Source organism: Podarcis filfolensis, assembly GCF_964270895.1.
Source record: "Podarcis filfolensis genome assembly, chromosome: 15".
NCBI classification, from domain to species: Eukaryota; Metazoa; Chordata; class Lepidosauria; order Squamata; family Lacertidae; genus Podarcis; species Podarcis filfolensis.
In genome coordinates, this window is record NC_139618.1 from 9097613 (window position 1) to 9113675 (window position 16063).

At 47.6% G+C, this 16063-nt stretch overlaps 1 protein-coding gene across 5 annotated transcripts in view; it reads left to right on the top strand.

Annotated features, from left to right (window-relative positions):
* Positions 1-334: 334 nt before the first annotated feature.
* RAP1GAP2 (RAP1 GTPase activating protein 2) overlaps positions 335-16063 on the top strand; it is a 186897-nt gene continuing 171168 nt past the window's right edge. For 2 of the 5 annotated variants that reach the window (XR_014541917.1, XM_083587610.1), the window contains exon 1: positions 15597-15877. Coding sequence is in view for 2 of the 5 variants with exons in the window: in XM_083587616.1 (XP_083443742.1) it covers positions 392-444; positions 11442-11558 (170 nt within the window). In the remaining 3 variants the exon portion in view is untranslated. Of the gene's footprint in view, positions 445-11441; positions 11559-15596; positions 15878-16063 lie in introns of those variants that run through there. The other 3 variants (XM_083587616.1, XM_083587609.1, XM_083587613.1) reach the window with 3 other exon arrangements.

Consider the following 16063-nt stretch of genomic DNA (forward strand, 5'->3'; position numbering starts at 1 on the left):
TATGATCCCTATGCCCCATAACCTGCTCCTTTCTGAGTGATCACTGGGGGTGCCCTGGCTTGTGGGCTAGAGCTCCAAAGTCAACCTTCCAGAATGCATCCAGCCTGAACCTCTAGAGAAGGCAAAAATCTCTGAGCTTTACCTTCCCTGACTTCCACTGGGACCTGGCTTGCGTGCTTGAGGCCAGGACTGGGAGGTTAAGGCAGGCTCCCTCAGCAGTTTTGCTGCTTCTCGATGCACCAACTGAGTACCTGGTTTGGCTGCTGAGTAGCTGCTGCTGCTGCTGCTGCAAAAACACCCTCTATTTGTCCCTGGCTGAAGGCAGAGCATCCTTGGGCTAGGTTAGAGCCGGTCCCTTTTCCCCAAGATCTCGAGAGGAGGAGGAAGAACCATGGCTACAAAGAAGAAAGGGCCGGGGGAGAAGAAATGGGAGCTGGTGCGATGGTGAGTGAGAAACAAGGAGACAAAGTGATGCAGGAACGATGCCGGCTGGTGAGGAGAGCAGTGCCTCTGCAAACTCCTGCCAGGAAGGGGAGGGTCCAGGCTGCACCACTGTGTGTGTGTGTGTGTGCAGGATCCACGAAGGACAGGCTCAGTGTTAGGACACCTGCTCTGCAGGCAGGAGGTCCCAGGTTCAAACTGCAACATCTCCAGGTAGAGATGAGGAAAGACCCTTCACCTGAAACCCTGGGGAAGCGCAGCCAATCACTGTGGACCAGTAATTCAGGACCACCATCTGGGGGCAGTGGGATTTCCTTGGGGTGTGTGCTAAGAAGCGGGTGCGTGTGTGTGTTTGCTGGAAGTGCAAATGACCCTCACAATTTGAGAAGCTGGTATTGCTGGACTGATTTAATCCATTTTGATGAATTTAAATAGTTGGTTTTGAGTAGATGTGCAATGAATTGCGACTGTTTTGGATTATATTGTGTGACTGTGAGCTGGGCTAACTGTGAATTTATTTATTATAATTTTTTTAATTAGTTTCCACATTTTTGTATATATTGATATTAACCATTTCACACATCCAAAAAAAATTTAAAAGATTCCTTAGAACCTACCGGACTTCCCTCCCTCCCTCCCTCCCTGGGTCCTTTCTATGATACAAAGTTATCTGCATACTTTTAAATTACCCAGTTACTAATTTTCCCATTAGGAAAAAAAGCATATGATAAGAATGTCACATTACAAGCATCTTCACATTCCTGCCAGTGATTTTACATGTTTACAGTAGTCCTTTAAGTAATGGAAAAATTTATTCCAGTCTTTTTCAAATGCTTGATCTCCCTGGTTTTGGATCTTCCTTGTCAATTTCGCCATCTCTACATAGTCCATCGATTTTGTCTGCCATTCTTCTTTCGGTGGTACTTCTTCTTGTTTCCAATTCTGGGCTAGCAATACTCTCACTGCTGTTGTTGCATACATAAATAGGGGTTTATCTTCTCTAGGTATCGCTTCACCTACTATACCTAACAGAAAGGCCTCTGGTTTTTTAACAAATGTATTTTTAAACATTTTCTTCAATGCATTATAAATCATCTCCCAAAAAGCCTTTACCTTATTGCATGACCACCACATATGGTAAAAAGTACCTTCTTTCTCCTTGCATTTCCAACTGGAAATGGAAGGGCTAACTGTGAATAATGCTTTTTAGGAGATGGGAAACACTAGGGATAAGTTTATGGAACCAAGGGAGCAATGCCCCCCCCCCCATTTGGGGGGGGATTAAGGGCAAAAATGAGTTAGATGAGTAGTCTGACTTGGTGTAAGGAACCTTCCTATTTGACAAATAATCCCTTTCTGTCTTGAGCATGAGGCAAGGAGAGGGGCGATTTTTTAGAGGAAGCAGAAGCACCTCTGTAAAGCTTGAGAGTTCCTGTCCAAAAGGAGCAGGTTTTAAGGTCTTAAAGAGAGAGGGGGTGGGGCGGGCAGCAGGATCCCACCTGGGACACTCTAGAGCAGCCTTTCTCAACCTGTGGGTCCCCAGATGTTGTTGGACTACAACTCCCATTACCCCTAGCTAGCAAGGCCAGAGCTCAGGGATGATGGGAGTTGTAGTCCAACAACATCTGGGGACCCACAGGTTGAGAACCGCTGCTCTAGAGGAAGGAGATTATCTGTAATGTTGGAGAGGGATTGCTACCTGAAATCAGAAATTCATCTGCTTTTAAAAGGAGGAGCATAGGATGCTGCCTTATACTGAGTTGAGACCATTGGTCCATCTAGTTCCATATTGTCTACACTGACTGGCAGCAGCTATCAGGGGTTTCAGGCAGGGAATCTTTCCCAGCCTTACTAGGAGATGCCAGGGATTGAACCCGGGACCTTCTGCATGCAATGTGGGTGCCGTAACCACTTAGCTATAGAGCCCTTCCAGACCATAGAGGCAGCGAGTTTCTCTATTGGAGACATATAATGATGCGGGAGGCAGTGGAAGACAGAAGTGCCTGGCGTGCTCTGGTCCATGGGGTCACGAAGAGTTGGACACGACTAAACGACTAAACAACAACAACAACAACAACAATGATGCTGCTGGTGTGTTGTTTAGAGTTTTTGACTAGGACTGGGTAGACCCAGGATTAAATGCACAGCATTTCCACAACATCTGAAAAACGGATCAGTTCGATAGTGGTGAGCTCCTTTTCTTCCAGTGCAGCAGTGCAACTGGGAGGAATAACACCCCCCTGCGCTTTTGCTGGCCAGATGGCTCAGTGAAAGAACAGTGGGGCTGTGGGTGGGTCTTCTTAACCCCCCTCTTTCTCTGCCTGCCCCTCTCTTTTTATGTACAGTGTGCTAATGCATGCACAAACTTTGGCTTGTAGGCCAAAAATAGGCTAACCACTTTTAGTTTAGTTTAGGGTTTTTTTTTTGTTCTCACTGGTTTGATATCTCACCTTGCTGCCCTGTGACAAGGTGATGAGATGTTGTTATTTTTCTGGGCTGCAGCTTTTAGAAAATTATGTAAGCCTTGAAGGCCAGCCCGGTTTTGGCTGAATGTGCTTCCACCTTTGAATCGTAGGCAGGAAGACTTGGGAAGGCAGGACCCAAACGACTGCAATTGCACTGACCACTGCACTGGCACGTGTGAAGTGCAAGGAAGAGGGCCTCTGAGGCATGTGCAGAGTGCATACCCGCTGCTAGGAACTTGTATGCTTAGTTTTCTTAAAGAAAAATAGTGGTACAGGAAGGCAAGGGTGTGTAGGCTGTATGGCTGAAGAGTTAGAACTTGGCTCAGGAAATATGCCTGTCTTCCTTCTAAGCAATTGTTTTAGACATGTGGACATTTCTTCAGATTGATGAATTCGGTAAGTTTAAAGCCGTTTAATAGGGTGAGAGCCCAAACTGACAGCACGGCAAATATTTCAGCACCTTGGACAGCAACCAGCGCCGTAGGTCGGCTTGGACCAAGGCTGCCCTTTTCATTTCCTTATATGCCATAATCACACCCACTGCTCATTTCACATCGTGACTCTGGATTGGGGAAATATCAGGTCTGGTTGCTTCCAGTTGCAGATCCTTATTTAAAAATCCTATATACATTAACAGCGAACTCATGGTTTAAGGGCGGGCTTCCTGCATGTTGTGCAGATGCAGTCTGCATCTCTAAACCATTGCCAGCTCCCTGCCCTATAAAGCAATATTTCGATGCGTAAGAATGGCACACGCCTCCAGCTTTAGGAACAAAGGAAGCTGCCCAACCCCCGGACAGGATTCTCTGTTGCTAAAGCTCTCGGCCCCATATTTTTCTGTTTACGGGAGCCACATATCACCCTGTTTGCTCTGATGCTCTTGCTTCATGCTTCCCTCTCAATACTCAGGTAGAGAGCATCCTGAGACCAAATGTCCTTGATGCCTCCTCCCAAACAACGGCAGCCGTGACGTGATGAATGGGCTGAATTGCCTAATTCAAGCTGCTCGTAGCAGAATGACGTTCTGTCGGCGTCTCATGCGTTTGAATGAAACACGTCTCCACCAATACAAAGGAAGGGAGCCTTAAACCAATGAGGTTCTTGAAGGGGGTTGAATCACACCTAACAGGCACCCCCCCCCGCTTCACATCTGAAAAAGAGGCTCCTAAAAAGGAATGCTTTTCAGCTGCTCACTCAGCGCCCTCTGCTGCCTACGGCGGGGCTAGGAATTAGGATTGAATCAAAACAAGTCATTTGGCGGGGGGAGGGGGGGTTTCAAGCAATTTCAGGAAATCAGCTCCTGTTTGCAAAACAATTCATTTCTGCAGATTGCATTTTGCGAAGAGCAAACAGTATCATAGAGGGAGAATATTACTCTCACCATCTTTTGTTGTTGTTGATAATTTTAATGTGGCATTAGACACACAGATAGAGTAAACTGCTTATGAGGGTTCCTTCCTGTTGAACAGTATATAAATACTTTGTGGAACTCGCTGCCCCTTGACATTTGGCAGGGGATATTGTTGCACTATAATTGTTATTATATAGGAGCCATAAAAAAAAAATGAGGGCAAGCACGGCAGCCACCTGCAATTTCAAACAATATTATTATTATTATTTATTAAATTTGTATATCACCCTTCATCTGAAGGTCACAGGACAGTTCACAAGGCAAAAATGCCAAATGAGAACACAACAACACAAGACAGAGCCAGAGAGTGCTGTTCTACTTCAAATTGCGTTCCCTTTGTGGTCACCTGCTGGAGACTCCAGTGGTGGCCAGAGTTTGCAGCACTGAATATATATGTATGCATAAGCTACGATTGGTCTTCTATCTCACATCTATGCCACAAGCCCCTGGCAGCGTTTTTCTGCTTTGGCCCTGCCCCAATAGCCATTTTGTGACTGGTGCCGAAGGACCATTTTCAAAATTCAAAATGTGCCTGCAGGTCCATGAATATCGGTGATCCCTGGTCTATGTAGTCTGCCTGCCTGCCTTCCTTCCTGCTCCCACCTGCATTCACCGAAAAAGCTGGAGAAAAGCAAGGCCAATGGACAGCATGCTTATTATTTAGCACAATGTACATTGGTTACTTGCACTTGGGTGGCACTGTGGGTTAAACCACAGAGCCTGGGACTTGCTGATCAAAAGGTCAGCGGTTTGAATCCCCGCGATGGGGTGAGCTCCCATTGCTCAGTCCCAGCTCCTGCCTAGCAGTTCGAAAGCACGTCAAAGTGCAAGTAGATAAAGGTAAACGGAGTTTCCATGTGCTGCTCTGGTTCGCCAGAAGCGGCTTAGTCATGCTGGCCACATGACCCGGAAGCTGTATGCTGGCTCCCTCGGCCAATAAAGCGAGATGAGCGCCACAACCCCAGAGACTGGACCTAATGGTCAGGGATACTGTCTCTAAGCAGAAGTTTTGGACTCTCTTCGATTAGAGTATTTAAGGCAGAGGCTACCACACACCGTGCAGCTGTCACAGAGGATTTTTCCTGCATTAGGTGGAAGGGTTGGGTTAGATGCTCTTTGAGGTTCCTTCACATTCTGATTCCAATGTTCTGTGAAGATGACATGAGTAACTGTGGCTGGGTGACTCCTGTTCAGGAGAGGGTCCCAGCTCGTGCAGAAGGCTGATGCAAGGGGTCCAGCGACAAAGCTAGATTTAGGAGAACCTCCAATCTTTGAATCTGATCCTATTTACTGACCCCCTTCCGCTCTTCTCTCCAGCTCCTAGACTTGGCAGCAGCCAGTGAATCCAACCAACAAATCAGTTCAGACTCCACTGCTGGGGTACACATATTCCCTGTCCCCCATAATAATAATAATAATAATAATAATAATAATAATAATAATAAACAGATTACTATTCCCCCCCTGCATTTTCAAAATGTAGTTGCTTCTATAATATGTATGCAAAAGGAATGTGATAATCTAACCTTGGAACCAGTAACTAAAAATGAAAAATGTAAAAAAACCCAGGCTTGCTTTGACCTCTGATCCTGACCTTTGACCCCCATATCACTGCCTTCCCAGCTGTAGTCTCCATTTCCCCCTCTAATGCAGCATATGCCATCTTTCCAATTAGATTTGGTTTTGATTTCTGCTTTTTCTTCTCCAGAAGGAATGGGGTGCGTGCGCCGAAAGACAAAGAGAGAGAGAGAAAGAAAGAGAGAGAGAGAGAGACAAGTATAATTATTCTTTAACAAGGAATCACTTGCCCGTAAACATTTCATATGCAAATGAGTTGGTACTAACGAATGTTCCTGATTGCCAAGTGGAAGTCGTGGAACATGCCTTTGTTCCTTCTCTAAAGCAAAGGAACAGTTGTAATTACAGATATTTTTGCTCGCACATAGGCGGAGAAGCAGCCCTTAATTGGCATAACAAGCCTTGATTCAACTTAACGTTGCTTAATAAGCGCCGGCATCTGCCGTGACATTCAGAACAAGATTCGAGGGGCATTGCTCTGGCACCTTCTGAAATAATCCACAACTGAAGGAAGGACTCGCTGTGTGGTTTTGTCAAGGCAATCATAGGAATGAAATGGCAAGCCTTTACAAATAAAGGTCAATGCTAGGTCTACTAGGAGCTGTGATCCATTTTTTTCTGTCTGGGAGACAGCCAGTGCAAACTTCTGTGATGTAGGAAATTTCAGAGTATGGCAGTGATGGGTGACCGAATCCTTAAGTGGCTTTAACACTGGGTGCTGAGTGCTCAAACACGGCTTCTAGTTAGTGCAACAAGCCTCAGGTTGGTGTTAGATTGGCTGTTATTACGAGCCTTCAGGATTTACAGTGGTGCCTCGGGTTAAGAACTTAATTCATTCTGGAGGTCTGTTCTTAACCTGAAACTGTTCTTAACCTGAAGCACCACTTTAGCTAATGGGGCCTCCTGCTTCCTCCGTGCTGCCGGAGCACGATTTCTGTTCTCATCCTGAAGCAAAGTTCTTAACCCGAGGTACTATTTCTGGGTTAGCGGAGTCTGTAACCTGAAGCGTCTGTAACCTGAAGCATCTGTACCTGAAGGTACCACTGTACTTTGACCCCAGTTCATATGGTATCGGAAGCGAGCCAGCAGTAAATCAGATCTTGCAAGTTGGAGCGAACTCTTCCCTGGCAAAAACACAACTGGCACAGAGTTGGTGGAGTGCAAGCAACTCATCTCTGGTATGTTTTGCCCTCCATGAAGCAGTTGCTGAGACTGAAGGTCCCTGCCTCCCCATGGCAGCCTAAGTCCCCTCCTCTCCAAGGTTTTCCCCAAGCAATCTTAGACTGTGCCTGCATGAAGCTGGCTTCTCCTCTGCCCTCTTCATGCCTCTCCTGGTACTGGGAGACCGGGGGGGAGGACCGGCCTGACTAATCTCTGCCTCTTGACCTCCTTGCTCTCCTGCTCCAGCTTCTGCCTCTGATTCTGGACTTCTCTCTGCCAACAACTCTCTCCACTCACTAAGTCCTGTTACCCTTTCAGCTTCTGACACCTGATCTTTCCAGGCTTCTTTGGGAGGGTTGGAGGCTGCAGGGTCACCAGATGGAGAGGCAGGTCAGGGTCAGGGCTCAGACCAGGCTCCCGAAGAAAGAGGGAGAGACCTACACCCAAGGCTGATGGACAGGAGTCCCCAGAGGAACATCCCAAACTACCAGGCCCTTTAAGACCAGAGCCTGGATTCTAATCTTCCCCTGAAGACATACTGTATTTTTCTGTGTAGAAGACTAGGTCCCCCCCCCAAAAAAAACAATGTCAAAAATTAAGGGGCATCTTATACACGGGGCCATCTCCCCCCTTTTTCTTAAATCTAAGTCTCCTCCAAATAGGGGGCGTCTTACAGATGGACAAATACGGCGCCCTCCAACATTTCTCTGATGAAAATAGGGATGTCCCATTCCATAATGATAATTTTACTATTTATACCCCACACATCTTACTGGATTGCTCCAGCCACTTTGGGCAGATTCCAATATATATAAAAACATAATAAAGCATTAAACATAAAAACTTCCCTATTCAGGATTGCCTTCAGATGGCTTGGGAGTCGGATAACTTCATACCCTCCAACATTTCTCCAATGAAAATAAGGACATCCTAAGGGAAAGTGGGACATTCCGGGATCAAATCAGAAACTGGGATGGCTTCTCTAAATCAGGGACGTCCCTGGGAAATAGGGACAATTGGAGGGTCTGTGAAGAGCCAGGTGCCTTCTATTGCACACCATCAACTCAGCAGTGCAGGCCAGAGGGTTGGTCTTTTGAGGCTCTGGGGTTCCCACAAGGGGGTGGAGCCTGGAGGAGGTAGCCCGGAGACAGAGGCTGAAAAGGCCTCAGTCTGCCCCCAGCCTTTGTTGGAGCAAGTTGCTTGTGTGGAGCTGTCCGTGGTGCTGTAACCTTGAATCAGCCTTGTTGCACCACTTTTTCCATTGGATCTAGCACTGGGCCAGAACATGGGAGTTGAAACCTTGTGTGCTACCTCCATTATCCAGACTTTAATAGCCATTTGGCTCAAGACCTGCTTTTGAGAGGCAAGAGGGCAACACCGACATCACAAGCTCTGGCTCATCACCCTTGCTGATTTAAAACCCTGACCTCATCTTGATTTTTTTTAAAGGGCTGCTTGCCACACCTTTAGCCATGATTCCTGCTTTGCAAGGGGTTGGACTAGATGACCCCTTTTGTTCCCTTGCAGCTGTACCACTCTGATTCTATGTCTTCTGTTCAGAGATGGCCTATCCAGAAAGAACATTTTCTCTTAATGCCAAGAAGAGATTCTGGTCTCTCCCTGCCCTACATTTCTCCTTCCATGGAGATTTCAAAACGATTTTAAAGCATCACCGGAGAAATGGCAGCCATGTTACCTGTGGATACCTTGCTAGTCTAGTACCCTGGGTGATTTAAAAATGGTGATTCATACTTCGCAACATCTTCGTAAAATCCAGGGAGATTGCTCTGCCCTTTGAGAAGGAAAATAAATTCAAGAGTCTGTGAAACACCAGGCGCTGTGTGAGGTTCCTTGGAAGAGCAGCTTCACATATTATGGGTTTTATCTGGTGTTAGTCATGTCCAGAGCACACTCACCAAAAGGAATGGACATGACTAACTTAGGGCCATTGATTTCGGTGGGTCTGCTCTGATTGAAACTTAATTGAGTATGACCCTAAGATCTCTCTGTACAATCTCTGTGTGATGGCTATGCTCTATCTCCACTGCTGACGATAAAAACAACTCAGGCACACAAACAACCTGCTCCTTAATTACCACAGAGATTTCCTCTTGGACCACCGTCTAGAAAGGCTGAATACCACCCAAAGTGCCTTTAACATCACTGCCCCAGAAGTTGGGGCTACATGCAGTTGTTATATGCGCCAGCTGTGGCAGTGTTCTGTGCCAGCAGTACAATGTTTTCATTGGAATTTCACGAATACCAGCTGCTGCGGTTTTAATTTTTTTTGGTTCACTGACTCACCCAGACAGGGTCTGCTGTTGTTATATTCAAGTCCTATTTCCAGTTTTCCTTCTGTCCTCTTTGAATTCCTATTAAGTCACAGACACTGTCCCTTTCCCACTGCTAATAATGTTTGTTCAAATTCAATCAAAGGTTCAGTTGCATGAGATTGAACAATGTGGTCCCTGATAAATTTCATGAGCTGATGTTTATGGAACCGGTTAGGGAGTCAAGTCTCCCAATGCCACATGAAGCTGCTCTAAGGTTACCAGGCTCTTGTTCACTTAAAAATTATTTAATATAAAATACATCTTTCTTTGCACCCCGGCACCCTATGCATATTTTAAATGACTGACACACCAAACCCAGGTAGGTTTGTGTTGGAGTTAAAGGAGAGCAGAATGACGAAAGCTGTGGTTACCATTTATGCCAAATTAAAGAAGTGGTTTTAGAGTAGGGATGTTGCATGCCTTTAGTGACTTTTACCTCGAGTGACTTAAAGGGTAGGGCCCCCAAAGGACCAAGTCCCACCAACTCTTCCTCCAACACCTGGAAAGCTTCCATCAGTCAGTGTAGACCACTGGTCTACAACTGGTGGGTTGGGGCTCACTAGCGGTTCGTGGCTTGAACCAAAGTGGGTCACAAAAGGAGTGCTACCATGAGTGCAAATACATGGTAAAAGTAATGGGTCTCCAAATGCATGTTTGGACTAAAAGTGGGTCTTCCTGGGTCTGAACAGGTTGAAGATACCTGATGCAGGCTGTGATTAGCTAGGTGGCTTGATGGCCTGTCTCAGTATAAGGCAGCTTCCTATGGTCAGGCCTGTGTGGGTGACCACCTGGCAACTCCATGCACATCACTGTGGGTTCCATAGCAGAAGAAAGGCAGGATAGAGATATAAGAAGATGAAACTCCCTGGAGGACCTTTGGGGGCCAGTCACTGCCTCTCAGCCTAACCTACCACACTGTCAGGCATCAGGGAATTCGATTCCCTCTCCCCAAGGCAGGCTGCCAGGGATAGATAACACGAAAAGCTCTTACCAAAGTCTTTTATTCAATATTCACAGAGAGAGGCTTAGAAATGCTTCCTCTTGGAGTAATGGCGTTGCTCCGAGTAAACTCCACCCCTCCCCTTCTCACTTGTCAACAGCACCCCACCCCCTTACGGTGGCTGCTTAGGGCCATTTGTCTCTTAGCTTTTTGTTCTCCTACTTTCAATGCTCACTGGGTTCTGGGAGAGGGGTCTGGAATGTTTTCTAGTGATAATGTGTCAGCCAGCTGCTCTGGCTCTGCTTCCCCCTTTTCTTCTCCCCTTATTTCCCAGCTTTGCCCCTCTGAGCTGTGACCTTCTGCAAACCGCTGTTGTAAATCTATACTGTCTTCCTTTTCTCTGGAAGGCTCAGGAGGAGGGGGAGGCGGGCTTCACCATTCCTCCTCAGTCGAGTCCCTGACACTCATAGGGTTGCAGAGGGGATTAAATGAGGAAGGGAGAACCATGGAGACCACCTTGAGCTCCTTGGAGGAATAAATGCAATAAACAAATAAATAAGCATGGCAAACAAGGGGAAAGGGACAGGGAGGGAAGAGGAAAAAAAGCACCAGTTATGAAACATTCATTCTTAAAATGACCAGTTGGTATAAGAAACTGTTCAGGGGTAAGAGGTGGGTCCATACTGTCTGCACATCTTTCCACTAGATTAGTTGTTCTAGGGTGCTACCCCAATGGAAGCACAGTATTGTTCCACAGCCTCCTTGACTATTTTTGCCCAGCTGGAATGTGTCCTTGAACTCCGAGAATGTCTCTTGTTTGCTTTGATGGACGTGTGTGTGGAAACCGCTGACTTTTGCATGGCTGGAACATAGCCTGTTGTACAAAGGGAAGAGCCACTCCCATAGCTCCACCCACTTCTGTCTCTGGCCCCTCCCACCATTGGCACAGGACCCCTGGAAGGTTCTCTGCGAGGGAACATGGCCCTGCGGCTGAGTAAGGATCCCTGCCCCTGCTTCATGGCCTCCTTTGCTCCACGGCACCTTGTTTCTCAGCTGCTGTTCCACCTTCTTGTCATGACAAACGTTCCCATGCTGTGCTCCCTGCTCCTCAGGTACGTGAGGGAAGGTCGCTTCCGGATCGAGGAGAGGACCCTGACAGCATTCCAGTGGCTCTACTCTCCGCAGCAGCATCGCATCGTCAGCAGAGCAGACCTGGAAGTCCCGAGCCGGTGAGCCAAAAACCTTGTGTGGTCTTCAAAGAGTGGGCTGTGATCCCTGAAGGAGCCTGTGGGACATGTGGTTTGGGCGGGGGGCCTGTGAAGTTCCAGGCAGAGATGGGAACCTATGGATAGTGCCTTCCTTCTGGGGTTGTTGATGGTTCAGAAATACAAATGTGTCCAATTCTGGACAGTGGTGGATGGTACCCATTGGGATTTTTACAGCAGAAGGCAGGGAGCTCAACAGTAGAATAGCCAGAGCTCATGAGAGGTGGAGTCAACTAATTCTAATCCTCCTCCATGCTGAGTTCTACAAGGGCAGCACTGAGACCAAGGAGGAGGAAGAGGAAGATGGATAGTTGTGCCACCCCAACGGTGGATTTAGGGCAGCACAACTGGTTCCCCTGCATAGGTGCCGAGTTGAGAGGGCACCTTCTTGCCTCCTTCCCAAAGCCTGGTAAGCATTTGCTTTGGGAAAGAGACACGAGGGTCTGATAGGGTCCTAGAGTCCCCCTCTTTCTTTCCCAAGGCCCAGTTAGTGCTTGCACAGTTTTGGGAAGGAGAAGGAAGACTCTAGGACCCTGCCAGAGCCTTCCCAAACCCTTGCGCTGAAATGCAAAGAAATTGATTACGTCATTAGCTATGTTAGTTTCACCAGTAGTGAACAGCGAGACGAATAATGTACATTTTAGTGGAAGCCAAACTGCAGTGGAATGGAAACAATGCTGATTGTGATGAATACAAGGCAGGGTGGAAGCTGCTCCCTCCTTGCGTCTTGACCCACAATTCCCCTTGTATGCTTCCCCCCCATTTTCAGGGGGACTGTGTATTGGCCCCCTCTTACAAACCTGCTCCTCTTTCCCCTACTGAAGATCTTGGAGGGTATGCTATTGCTTAGCCTTTTCTCTCCTTGCACCATGAGTTTCGTGAGGGTAGAATCTAATTATGCCTTATGCGTGCCCAGGGATGGATCACAAATCTGAGAGATAAATAGCTTTCTGCAGAATTTGTAGCTGGAAGCAATTCTAAGAGAAACAACCTTTCCAGATCTGTCCCCTCTGAAACCGCTGTGTTGAATGTGTTCTACGCCTCGGAGAAGAGGCTAATGGCAAGGAAATCGATACTCCTGCACTCTCTGAGTTTGATTCTCTGACTTTGGTGGACCTCGGAAGCTTTTAGAGCCATTAAGCCCTCGTACTCTGTTTTCCAAATTCCTCGAGTAAATGTAGGCCTCTGCGCTTTAAGGGCAATTCCCTCCCCCCACCCCCTGTGGCAAATGAATGTGTCCATGGGATCTCTTGGAGCCTGCAGATTTATCTCTGCCAACCTGAAAACTCATTTTTATAATTACTGTACCATTTGATACCGGGATTAAGACAACAAGTGGGACCTGGAATGAAAGGAAAGTCCATCCTCATGCAGAGCTATTATGGGCTGGCTGGATGCAGAGGAGTGGTGGGAGGCACTGGCTGGAGAACCCCCCAAAGGAACCCCAGGGGAAGAAGCCTGCGGATTGGTGGTGGGGCGACAGTGAGTGATCAGAGGGAGCAGAGAGGGCAGACTGGAAGGAGTCGAAGTCGGAATCTGAAGAGGGAACAGGGTTTAGTGAGCAGGAAGAGCCTGAGGCAGAGAGCAGCCCAGAATCAGAGGCAGGAGAGGAGTGGGGCCAGGAGACATAGATGAGGAAGCTGCTGCAGACCCCAGTAAGTCTCCCCCTCCTGCTGTGACCAGCTCCCCTCCCCTCCTTTCCCCAGAACATGCAGAGAATTGAAGAGGGTGGACCAAAGAGAGAGACAAGGTGATAGAGGCTTTGGCTACAGGGGAAGGAACCAGGTGAGGATCCTTAGAGAACTGTAGGAAGGCAGGGACCTTCAGTCCTCACAACTGCCCCACTCAGGCAAGATCTACTGGGAAGAGTTGCTGTGATCACTAGGTCTGCACTGTTTCTGGTTTCTTTGAATAGAGTTACCGTATTTTTCGCTCTATAAGATGCACCAGACCACAAGACACACCTAGTTTTTGGAGAAGGAAAACAAGAAAAAAAATATTCTGAATCTCAGAAGCCAGAACAGCAAGAGGGATCGCTGTGCAGTGAAAGCAGCAATCCCTCTTGCTGTTCTGGCTACTGGGATAGCTGCGCAGCCTGCATTCGCTCCATAAGACGCACACACATTTCCCCTTACTTTTTAGGAGGGGAAAAGTGAGTCTTATAGAGCAAAAAATACAGTAAGTTCACTGACACCCGGTGTTAAGCTGGACTAGAAGGACATTTGGCCTGATCCAGCAGGTCTTCTTAATCAACACTAGAATAACCATTCCTTCCAACAAGGCAACTTTACTGGAGCAAAAATACATGCGTTACTTTGCCCACAAGTTACACCTCTTTTTGCGAAAGTGTGTGAGCCATCTCCTGGGGGCATGGCGCTGAAACAGGAAACTGCAAATAATTCATTTGGGGAAGACATGCACTTTGAGAGATGGAGGAAAGGGGTGGGGAGGGAGATAGCGTGATTGTTGGAAGAGTGCCTGGCAGTGTGGAATAAGACCGTGGAGAGCCGCAGCTGGTTGTAGTAGGTAGCAGTAGTGTCCGACACTGTATAGGGCAGACACAAATGTTCAGCAATGGCTGGTGCCCATTGGGACTAGTAGGGCAGAAAGCGGGGAGCCCAACAGTAGGGGGAGCCAGAGTGCACGACAGGCAGAGTCAGAGCCAGAGCCAATGACTAGAGGAGCCAACTATATCTAGTGTTGTCCCCATCCTCCTCCTTGCTGAGTTCTGCAAGGGTATCACTGAAACTGAAGGGGAGGAAGCTGAGACGCTGTGCCCTGCCCCATGTCTTTTAAATAAGAAGGTGGTCAAGGTGCAGCTGGCTGTGGGAAGGCTGGCAGGGTAGTGTCCCATTTGCTCCAGTGCATATTTTCATAATTTATTATTTGTACCCCGCCCATCTGGCTGGGTTTCCCTAGCCACTCTGGGTGGCTTCCAACAAAGATTCAAAATACATTAAAATGTCACACATTAAAAACTTCCCTGAACAGGGCTGCCTGCAGATAGTTGTTTATCTCTTTGACATCTGGTGGGAGGGCGTTCCACAGGGCTGGTGCCACTACCGAGAAGGCCCTCTGCCTGGTTCCCTGTAACTTGGCTTCTTGCAGTGAGGGGACCACCAGAAGGCACTTGGCGCTGGACCTCAGGGGTCCAGGCTGGATGATGGGGGTGGAGACGCTCCTTCAGGTCTACTGGGCCGAGGCCATTTAGGGCTTTAAAGGTCAACACCAACACTTTGAATTCATGATAATAACTGAGAAGAGTCACTGCTATCAGATTGGGAAGAACAGGGCTAGATGGACCAACTCTCTCTCTCTGTGTGTAGAGCAAGCGAGAGAGCATGCTCTGCGATAGGGCGCATGTTTTCCAGGCAGATAGTTCCCCGATTCAACCTGTGACAATTCCAGTTGAGAAGGAAATAGCAGATGATGAGAGAGGCTTTCGCTTGCGACCCCAGAGAGCTGTTGCCAGCCAGAGTTGACGATGCTGAGCTCGATGGACAAATGAATGACATGATCTGATCAGCTAGAACGCTGCGCAGTGTAGCAGACAAGGGTCTGATTCCCCACTCAAACTGGGATGCTTAGCTAATTGATCGCGGGCCACTTCTTAAACTATCCCACCTCATGGATTTGTTGCGGAGATAGAATGCTGGGTGGAGGGAACCATGCAAGCTAACTTGTGCTGCTTGGATTATAAAGGCAGGATATAAATACAGTATTTCTTAAAAATAAATAAACGAACAAGCATAGGCAGTTATGAGGTCGGCTTCACAGCTGGCTGGGGGTTTGAACCAAAGTCTCCTTGGTGGACATCTAACAATAGTGGCAGCATCACTGCACTGGCCGAAGTGCAGAATGGAAGATGGGTTCCTCCCAAAGCCCTGTGGGGTCCCCCCTCTGTTTTTCTTTGTTTCTCCCCCATGTATAGTAGCCTGAATGCTGCCGAACCAATTCTTTTGTGTTTCTTGCAAGAAGCGTGGAAGGTTTGCGAGATGCGCGGTGGCTCATGAAAACACCGAACGCCCCCTTGTGGCTGGGAATGCTGCTGGTTTCTTGCCAAGAGACCGTAGAGCATTAAAACAGCAGGTTAGCAAATGCAGACACATCATCTACTCCAAATCAACAATGCCATAGAAGCTTCTCCTTTGCGAGGGAACACTGAGCGGCTGGCTCCATAACTGCATGCCCTCCTTCCTTGTCTTTGAAATAAATAAACCTTGCCTTGATGTTGACTGTGAGCATCAGCGTTGCATAAAGTGAAGCAGCAAGGCAATTTTAAGGTAAGGATCCGATTCTTGTCTCGGCTGAGCCATAATCTGAACGTAAAACAATGCTCATATAACATGTGCCAGAGCATGATGCGTTGAGAGAATTTGCACTCCGGAACGGCAGAGATGCTCTTATGCACAAAGTCTGTCTGTTTGTGCTTCTGTATATTTTGCATCAATGGGGACCGGGTGCCTTTC